Raw genomic sequence first — 10818 nt, 5'->3', positions numbered from 1 at the left:
ATGCGTAATATTTGCTTTGAGAAAGACAAATAATTATAGTTAAAATATAGATACTTTTTATTCTTGCATTGGATATTCATCTCTGGTGGTAAATTTTAATATGGACCACTTCATCAAGTGGTTCAGTCATGAATAATATTATAACGAGTACGAATTTTACAAAATCTATCGTTGGATTCAAAGTTTATATCATATAGATCATCCATAGAAAAATTTAGAAAAATTAAAAATCATTTGATATGTTATTGAGATGCATCAAGATTAACGTTTATTAAATAACGTAAATCTTGATGGGTCTCAATAACATATCAAATGATTTTCAGAAAATGTTAAAAAATTTATGAATGATCTATACGATATAAACTTTCGATCAAATAGTGAATTTCGTAAAATTCATATTCGGTAGATCACTTGTCCACGGTGGACCACTTGTGAAGGTGGTCCACCGTAGCATTAGCCTTCATCTCACTTATTATATTTATCTTTCAAATATTATTGTATTTGTGAACTTAAATATAATATACTACCTCGGTCCCTAATTATAAGACCCTTTTGAGATTTTTCTTTTTCATTTTTTATAAGATCCCTTTCAAATTTTCAAAGGCATTAAATATTTTTTTATCAACATATATCCCTAATTATAGTATTTTTCTACAATCTCTAATATATACACTAAAAAACATTAACTCATTTTCTCTCTTAAAGGATAAAAGTGTAAAAATAATACCAATTATCAATAAAGTTAATATCACAATCAACTTTCTGAATCTCCATGTTTTTCTCAAAAAAAATCTTATATTTAGTAACGGATTAATATGTGTTTGGGCAACGCCGAGACTCTAAACTAATTTATTATTGAACGAAGTACAACAGTTACTCCAACCTTTATACAACAATTAAAGTTCAGAACCAACATTATAGTAAAATATTTTTATATCAACTTTTTATAAAGGATTGCAGAGCTTCCACCAAATCATCATGTGCTTAAAACTAGACACTTTCTATATCCACTTTCTTAATTGACAACACCCTAAGTTCTCAAAATTGTACATCACCATAATTCTGAGATACTCACCGTAATACAAAATGTACACTAAACAAAAGAGGGGCCTGCTGAAACAAAAAGATAGCCACTAATCAAAACACACCAATTAACTAAAACCAACTATTCAACAAATGAGAATCTAAATGCAAATATCTTACACTATCAATACCACCAGACTTGTCATATACTCTAAAAAACCAACCTGATATGCAAACCAAAAAGTTTCTGATTCAAGCAAGCTTCAACAAGATTTGAAGTAGTTCTGATTAAACCCATCCGGCCCCAGACACTTATTTCTATCACAGCTCCAAACAACCTCATCTCAAAATTTGATTCATCGTAACTATTATTAAAGAACATCTTCACCTCTTCTCTAATAGCGGCAACATTCAATCAACTCCTTGCTAACTCTTACGCTATACTAATTGATTTTTCCACTGCCTAGGCTTAACGTACGTAAGAGTGAAAAAATCTTGTATTATTGACATAACTTCGTTGAATAACAAAGAAAACTTATTCGCTTACAATTTGTGAGTTATCATCGAAGTTATTAATTGAAAGTCTTGACTTATCCTTCTCTTTAGTTCTATGTAAATAGTAAGAATGGATACAAAAGATAGATAAATAAAATTAGGTGAATCTTACTAATGAATGCAATTATAAGGAACTTAAAAGATAAATTACTTAAAAATCATATAATCATTGTCTACCTCAATTTCAGACTTAGACTCGGACAATAAGTGATCAACTTTTAGTACAAATTATTAACTAAACACTCATAACAACCAAATATATATAAAAAAGCTTATAACAAAACACACATAATAATAAAGTTGAGAAAATGGTGGCATCACAATCCGCTTGACCTTCGATGTTTCAAAGACTTCTAAGGTGGTTCAACAAGTTATCAATATAATTATCTTGTAATTTAGTATTTGCGAACAAGTCCTTCATCTCTTTAATCTTTTCCCTATAGATCCTTCCATCTTCTTCGGTCATAACTAGTCTAATCGAGGCTGCCACCGAGTTACTTGTGAACGACCCATCTCTTTCATCCCTAGGAACTGAATATCCCATCTTCTTTTCCTCCAACACCCTTGCATTTATTCCTTGATCTGCAAGAAATGTCATTAACACAAGTGGCTTTTCGTTTTGAACTGCCTCCACAACTGATGTCCAACCCGCGTGAGTCAAGAACCCACCAATTGCCACGTGACCCAATATTTTCATTTGCGGAACCCAATCGGTGCATACCACTCCGTGCCCCTTGGTTCGCTCGTCAAACCCTTCTGGCAACTGCAACACCTCATTGTCTGTTGGCCCACGTTGAACCCTAAGGACCCAAAAGAACGGAAGCTTTGATTCCTCCAACCCTAAAGCTATATTAGTGACTTCTTCTTGACTTGGTTTTGCCTCACTACCAAAAGCCACATATAATACCGAGCTATGTGGTTTCTTGTCCAACCACTCTTTTATCCACCACCATGTGTCGTCTTCGTTGCTATGGTCAATACTCATGCTAGGGAGTTGACCAACGGGGACAACTGGTTTGTTGTGAATGTTTTGAAGAACTTGAAACCATTCGGGTTCAAACTTGGTGCAACCGCGAATCAAAATGGTTTCACAATGATGCATGCAATAACAAAGACGATAAATGTCAGAATACCCCCCCGAATTTTCATTAGAAAGAATATCCGCAATCTTCATAATCTCAAAGTAACGGTATGCCACAGTAGTCTGAAATGGAACCCATGGAGGAGTAACGATAAAGTCCTCGGGCTTTGTTCGACCCGGATCATTACCCATGAGAACCGAAAGGGGTCCCATAAAGCCAATGAGTGGTGCAGTGAAAATGGAGAAAAAAGCACATTTTATACCCAATTTGGATGCCACAGGACCCAACCAAAAAGGAGCAAAATCATGGAAAATCCAATCAACATTTGAAGATTGAAGGAAATGTGTCAAAGGTTTTTCAAGTTTGTCAAAAGCATTTTTAAGGTTTTGAACGACATGATAAGGGATATCTGTTGTGGCCTCTGCATTTTGAGGAAGGTTATCAACTTTTGGCATTGGAAGTTTCACAAAATTGATGAGAGGAGCAATGTTTGGTGGGAGTTTAGGGAGGCGTTCTATGTTTCTTGGGGTAGAAACGTAACTTACTTGATGACCCTTTTGTGCTATAAGCTTGGCCAATTCAAGATATGGAATCATGTGACCAAAGGCTAGCCATGGAAACATTACTATATGAAGTGGCTTTTCTTCATCTTTGACTACATCCATGGTGGACTAAGATATGGAATCATGTGACCAACGGCTATGTTGGAAGAAGATATGCAGTTCTTATATATATACTCCTTGTTGTCCACCTTTTTCTTATAATTAATACCATTAAATGTAGTACTTTTTTCTTATAATCAACTACCAACTCGGAAGAGATACATGTTAAATGGAACAACAATAATCACTCCGGTATCATTCTCAATGTTGATGGAAGTTGCCTCGGATCACCTGTTAGAGCCGGCTTTGGAGGAATTATCAGAAATGACTCAGGCTATTATTTGTCAGGTTTCTCAGGTCTCATTCAGGGATCCTCGGACATATTACACGCAGAGTTACTTGCCATCTACCAGGGTCTCACTTTGGCAAAAAATATGGCTATTGATGAGTTGGTTTGCTACTCTGATTCTCTCCACTACATTAACCTCATAAAAGGTCCCAATATAAATTATCATGTTTATGCCGTGTTGATTCAAGACATCAAGGAGTTGATTTCTCAAAGTAACACTACTATTTGCCACACTTTTAGAGAGGGAAACAATTGTGCGGATTGCTTAGTCAAGCTTGGAGCCTCTTCAGATTCTGATCTTACGATTCATGCATCTCCCCCAGAAGGTCTCTTAGATATTCTCCGGAGCGACGCGACTGGAACTTTCTTCCTTAGAGAATAGTTTTCTTTTTTCCCTTTTTGTTTTTTATTTAAAATTAAATATTTACAAATTTCATATATAATATTGTTAGCATATAAGTGCAATTATTGTGTTAATTATTTTTTGTAAACTTATTTATTCAATATTTTACGTTTCAGTGACAAATAATAGTCTCGTGTATATTTTTATTATAAATTTTTATTAGAAATATTTAGGGTAATTTAGTATGTTTGATACTAATTAACTGTATTATATTATTATTAATGGTCACTAGTAAACTTTGTGGTAATATTGTTTTTTTATTTTATTTTTTTATAATCGTAGTAATATTGTTTATATTTCGTTTATAAAAAAAGATGTTTATATTTTTTTTTATGAAAATATTGTTTATGTTTTTTATAGAGTATTTTTTATTTATTTCTATATTTATATTTTTATGCGGTTTCTTCTTATTTTTTCATATTCTTTCTATAATTTTTTTATTGACTAAACTTTTTATAATATTTTTATTGTTTTTTCCCCTATTTTTATGTATAAATTGTTATGTTTTGTTCCTATCTATAATTTGTTCTATTCCTATTTTTAAGAATATCATCTTTCTATATTTTTTTTAATATTTTAGTTTTGTGAAATTACAATGAAGGATATAAAACTTGCAACGTGATTAAAAGTAATAAAGGATAAATTATGAACTTTGATGGTAAATGTTCTGGTGAAAAACTAAAGGGGGTTGTATTATTGATTGAATGGTATGATTACCCTTGGTTCAATCCCAACAACCCTGAGAGTTTTATAAGTCAGATGATGATCAGAACATAGGGGTTTGTATTATTCAAGATTGATAACTGATACAAGTATGATCAGAGAAAAAATTAATTAACTTTACAAGAATTAAAGAGTTGTCTCTTTACAAGAATGAAAGTATGGTGGTTTCTCCTAATGAGAGTGTCTGTAGAATCAGTCAAAAATCCTCCCCCTCTTCTCTTGAAACAGACCCTATTTATAGGCAAAAATCTCCTCTTGTTTCTTAAGTAACTGCCTTGCTTGGAGAGGAAGTCATGGATAGTGGGTGGTTTATTTTCCTTCTTCTCCAAGCTTTTTCCTTCTTCTCCAAGTTTCTTCCTTCTTCTCCAAGTCATGGTGGATCATGCTTATCATGTGTTTTTCATGGTTGTTTTCATGCTTCTCCTTTAGATGCTCCCATTGGGCTTTTTCGTATTGGGCTTTAACAAATCACACCCTGGTCCATGGCCCGGTACAGTAATCAATTTTAATTATAAGGTCCGTTTGGTGCACATGATAAGAGACAGGATAACATAACTATATCATATCCTGTTTCAGTCCAGTGTTTGGTGACACAGCAGGATATGATAAGTTAATCTTATAGCTTATCTTATCCTGTCCCTCTAGTTAAAATTTTTATCCTGAATTTGTGTTGGGTTACCAGCAGGATAGGATAATATTTTTTTTACTGATTTATTCTATAAAATATATTTTAAAATAAAAAAAATGAAAATTAATTAAATATAAATAATAAAAAAATTTGATAGTAAATTAATAATAAAATAATTAATTTTTAAATATACATGTGATTTTCTCACAAGGGTAAGTTTGTAATTTACATAATCTAAAAAAATCAAAATTATACTAAAATTACAATATTTTAAAGTAAACTAATTATAAAAAAATCGGAAAATATGGATATTAATTTAAATTTTATAAGAAATTAAATATAATTATTTTGCAATGGTATTTTTATTATTTACGTATGAGATATATCATATATTTATTTAGCTTATCTAACATGTATATATCATTGGGTTATTTATTTGATCATGATTCATATAAAAAATTAAACTTTATTATTTTCTCATGTTTTTTATTTAAAACTATATAAAGTTATTTGATTACTTATTTATATTTTTTATTTAAAAAATTCAAAGTATTACAAAATAATTTTTAAAAAATAACAATTGATTTACAAAGGTAATTTTGTCATTTAAATATTATATATCTTATCATATTATTATGAGCAAGTATGTATTAAAAACATAATATAATAGTTATCATGTTTGTTATCTTGTGTGCACCAAACACAAGACAGGATAACAGAGGATAATTGTTATCCTTCAAATAAAATCACACTATCACAAATCCTTGCCAAAACAAAATTCAACCAGCTAAGCAGCCACACTATCACAGAACTTTTTTTTTTTTACCAAAACAAATTTAATTATTAATAAAAAATCGTTCAATACAAGGAGGAGGAGTTTCAATAATGCAGTGACAAGTTCAAAAAATGAACACCCTATCTAAAGTATGAGTAACCATATTCATTTGTCGTCTAATAAATTTAATCTCAGTTTGAGAATAAAGACAAACATAGATAAAATACTGAAAACTAAATAAATAAACTCCGAATCACCACTTCTCTGATTATGAATGGCTTCCACAAGAACTTTAGAATCGCTTTCAAAGATCACATGGTCGGAATGCAGCGTACTCATGAGCTGTATTGAATGTAATAAGGCTGCAGCCTCGCCTTCTAAGGTGGGCATTCACACACAATTCCAATTAGTTTGCATCATTAAGAAATTCCCATAGCTATCCCGAACATAGCAGGCCTCACTTGTGGCACCTTCATCGTGAAAAAATTCCGCATCTACATTGCATTTCACCCATCCGGGGCGCTGTTTCAGCCAGTACAACATGACAGGTGCAGGTCTGGTCCCTGAATTCTGTCACTTCTTCTAAAACATTTTGATACCGTTTCGTTCCAAATGTGGTGAGCCTTATTAACCAACTGAGTTGCAGACAATTTTGTGTTATTCAACACCCATTTGCTACAATGCTGTAATAATAAATAACCACAACATAATAGCCACTAAACCTGCATTTTTCGCTTCTGCAGAACAGCAGATATAAAAAACCACATCTGCTGCTGTCTGGTGTCATTGCAAACTGCTAGATCATCGGCAACAACCCGACAACCTGCCACACGCTTTGGTCTATCGCAATCAAAGAACACATGCATCTCATCTTCCACCGCTTCTGAACACAGAGGGCAGCATACCGGGCACTGCACATTTCGCGTTTGGAGTCTCTCTCTGTCAAGTGTCAAGTTTTAGGCGGAGCTAGCACTTTCCAGAAACTATTCCTGCTGTCATGACTTGAATTGATAGCTTTAAAATCCTCATTATGACATTGTATCCGGCCTTCACCGACTAGACCCATCCTCATTACTGTATCAAAGAGGGGAACCGAGAGAGGATAGTAATCACAGTCACAACTTCAGCTGTAAACAAAGAATTAACTTTAGTACTATCCCAACTTTTATCCCCTGCCCCCATCAAATGGCTTACAAACAAAGAATTTAACCAAGACTGGCATCAAGTAAAGAATATCGAAGAAAATAACAAAGAAGAACTTATATTCACTTACAATGAACTTAAAGGAGAAAATCCTTATTTAAATTGTCTACCTCAATTTGAGAGATAGATTCGGACAATAAGTGATCAATTTCAGTTAGATTACTACAAATTATCAACTAAACACGCATAACAAAGTAAGTTTATATAAAAAGTTTATTATAACAAAACACACATAATAATAATAATAATAATAATGAAATTTAGAAAATGGTAGCATCACAATCCGCATGACCAATTCGATGTTTCAAAGACTTCTAAGGTGGTTCAACAAGTTATCAATATAATTATCTTGTAATTTAGTATTTACAAACAAGTCCTTCATCTCCTTAATCTTTTCCTTGTAGATCCTTCCCTCTTCTTCAAGCATAACTAGTCTAATCGAAGCAGCCACTGAGTTACTTGTGAACGACCCATCTCGTTCATCCCTAGGCACTGAATAACCCATCTTCTTTTCCTCCAACACCCTCGCATTTATACCTTGGTCTGCAAGAAATGTTAGTAGCACAAGTGGCTTTTCGTTTTGAACAGCCTCCACAACCGATGTCCAACCAGCATGACTCAAGAATCCACCAACTGCCATGTGACCCATTATTTTCACTTGCGGAGCCCAATCAGTGCATACCACTCCGCGCCCCTTGGTTCGCTCCTCAAACCCTTCTGGCAATTGCAACACCACATTGTCAGTTGGCCCACGTTGAACCCTAAGGACCCAAAAGAACGGAATCTTTGATTCCTCCAACCCAAAAGCTATCTTAGTGACTTCTTCTTGACTTGGTTTTGCTTCACTACCAAAAGCCACATATAATACCGTGCTACGTGGTTGCTTGTCCAACCACTCTTTTATCCACGACCATGTGTCGTCTCCATTGCTATGGTCAACACCTGTACTAGGGAGTTGACCAACAGGGACAACTGGTTTGTGGTGAATATTTTGAAGCACTTGAAACCATTCGGGTTCAAACTTGGTACAACCGCGAATCAAAATGGTTTCACAATTCTGCATACAACAACAAGCACGATAAATGTCAGAATACCCCTCCGAGTTTTCATTAGAAAGAATATCCGCAATCTTCATAATCTCAAAGTAACGGTATGCCACCGTAGTCTGAAATGGAACCCACGAAGGAGCAACAGTAAAGTCCTCGGGCTTTGTTCGACCAGGATCATTACCCAAGAGAACCGAAACCGGTCCCAAAAAGCCCATGAAGGGTGCAGTAAAAATTGTGAAAAAAGCACATTTTATACCAAGTTTGGATGCAACAGGACCCAACCAAAAAGGCAAAAAATCATGGAAAATCCAATCAACATTAGAAGATTCAAGGAATTCTGTCAAAGGTTGTTCAAGTTTGTCAAAGGCAGTCTTAAGGTGTTGAACAACATCATAAGGGATATCTGTTGTGGCCTCAGCATTTTGAGGAAGATTATCAACTTTTGGCATCGGAAGTTTCACAAAATTGATGAGAGGAGCAATGTTTGGTGGGAGTTTAGGGAGGCGTTCTATGTTTCTTGGGGTAGAAATGTAAGTTACTTGGTGACCCTTTTGTGCTATAAGCTTGGCCAATTCAAGATATGGAATCATGTGACCAAAGGCTAACCATGGAAACATTACTATATGAAGTGGCTTTTCTTCATCTCTAAGTGCATCCATGGTGGACTAAGATAACTTAGATGGTGGATGGAAGAAGATATGCAGTTCTTATATATACTCAAAAACAATAAGGCTATATAAAATATTTATTAAAGTTAGTACATTTTCTTTTAGTTCTAGTTAGTAAAATTTTTATTGTTTCAATGGCCTTTGACTTGTTTTAATTAAAAAAATACTAATACAAACTTTGACTCGTTTTAATTTTTTTTTAATTAATACAGATTTAATTTTTTAGTGATAAAGTATAGAATTATATAATTTTCGTATTCTTTTACTTTTTTTTCTTATGATAAAAATAAAAAATTATGTTAAAAAAATTTTATTTATAATATATAAAGTTTTCTTTTTAAGAAGAAAGAAAAAACAGATTTGTTATAGAAAAAGGAGATTTGAAAATAAAAACACATATCTATGTTCTTAATTATAAGTAAATATTCATTTTTTTTAGATTTATTAAATAGACCAGACATACTAGCTATCCAATAAATCTGAAAAGTAGAAATTTGCTTATAATTAAGGAAGGAGAGAGTATAAAACATACTACAAAATTAAATTTTTGCACCAAACTACATGTGCATCACGAGGAAATCGAAGTACTTTTAGGTTATTCAATTATTATTTTTTTATCAAATAGTTAGTGGTTAGAAAGTTCACCCTAAAAATGAATAAATAAAGTGTCTGGAATTCGATCCGACTCTTGAACTAAGTTCAATATCTCTAGCAATTGAGTTAAGCTTATGAGAACATGTTCATTCAATTATTATTGTATGTGGTTCCTATTATTGGTCAAATACGTTAATATCTATCAAGAAATCAAAAAAGGAAAAATTTATATAAAAAATTATAATTTTTATTTTAAAAATATTAGTATACAAAATAGTGTTTAAAGGTTAATTTTTGTACCGTAGCAGGACCATGAACTCCTGACTCTGTGTCTGTGACTGTGTACTGAAAAGAAGTGGGTGGACCATAAAAATTTTGTCCAAGTAAGTAATAATGTCACTCCCATAGAGAAGATAAGATAGGGTAGAGAGAGATAAATTTTTCACAAATGTGGAATCAATGTAATCTTCCCATCCTATCCTATCACGACTTTAGAAGAAGGTGCATATTTTTAATTTTATTTATTCATTATATTTTTGCATATTTTTAATTTTATTTATTCATTATATTTTTGGAAAATTCTCTCCTTTTTTTTTTTTATATTTCTCTCAATTTTAAATAAGAATGTGTATTTGATTTATGTTTTTTTAAATATTATTTATATAAATAAATGGTCAAATAAGTTTTTTATTCTTACAATTATCTCAAGTTTTATTTTAAGTCATTTAAAAGTTTTAGCAAGTTTTGATGCTCCAAAATTTTTTAAGCGCAACTGTTAAAAAAAAAATTAATGGACTGAGATTTAAAGTTATAGCTAACTACTCCCTTCGTATCACAATATATGTCGCTTTGACACTTTTACATATATTAAGAAAGATAATTAATGTTGTATGGAAAAGAGAAATTATGAGTTGATTTACAAAATTGTCCTTCATTTATGGTATGGAAAAAATAAATTGAAGAATTGAAAGAAGAGAGTAATAAATAGTTAAGGGTATAATAGAAAAAATAGTATTAAATGCTTCATTGGTAATATAAAGCGACATATATTGTAGTACAAAATTTTTCTCCAAAGTGACATATATTGTGGTACGGAGGAAATATTTAATTTAGGCTTAATTAATAAAATGGTCCCTTAAAGACATTTTGGGTTTCATATTGGTC

General features: G+C 32.3%; 2 protein-coding genes across 2 annotated transcripts; both read right to left on the bottom strand.

Annotated features, from left to right (window-relative positions):
• Positions 1–1725: 1725 nt before the first annotated feature.
• LOC123921669 (UDP-glycosyltransferase 91A1-like) lies at positions 1726–3368 on the bottom strand. Its single transcript, XM_045974307.1, has one exon. It carries the CDS (start codon positions 3323–3325, stop codon positions 1922–1924), a length of 1404 nt encoding a protein of 467 aa, XP_045830263.1. The 5' UTR covers positions 3326–3368; the 3' UTR covers positions 1726–1921.
• A 4214-nt stretch (positions 3369–7582) lies between these two features.
• LOC123921667 (UDP-glycosyltransferase 91A1-like) lies at positions 7583–9140 on the bottom strand. Its single transcript, XM_045974306.1, has one exon. The coding sequence runs from the start codon at positions 9049–9051 to the stop codon at positions 7648–7650; it is 1404 nt and encodes a 467-aa protein (XP_045830262.1). The 5' UTR covers positions 9052–9140; the 3' UTR covers positions 7583–7647.
• Positions 9141–10818: the final 1678 nt, after the last annotated feature.

The sequence above is a fragment of the Trifolium pratense genome, linkage group LG4, assembly GCF_020283565.1.
Source record: "Trifolium pratense cultivar HEN17-A07 linkage group LG4, ARS_RC_1.1, whole genome shotgun sequence".
In the NCBI taxonomy this organism is placed as follows: Eukaryota; Viridiplantae; Streptophyta; class Magnoliopsida; order Fabales; family Fabaceae; genus Trifolium; species Trifolium pratense.
The sequence above is the reverse complement of the archived record's forward strand: the minus strand, read 5'-3'. Positions and strand labels throughout refer to the sequence as shown.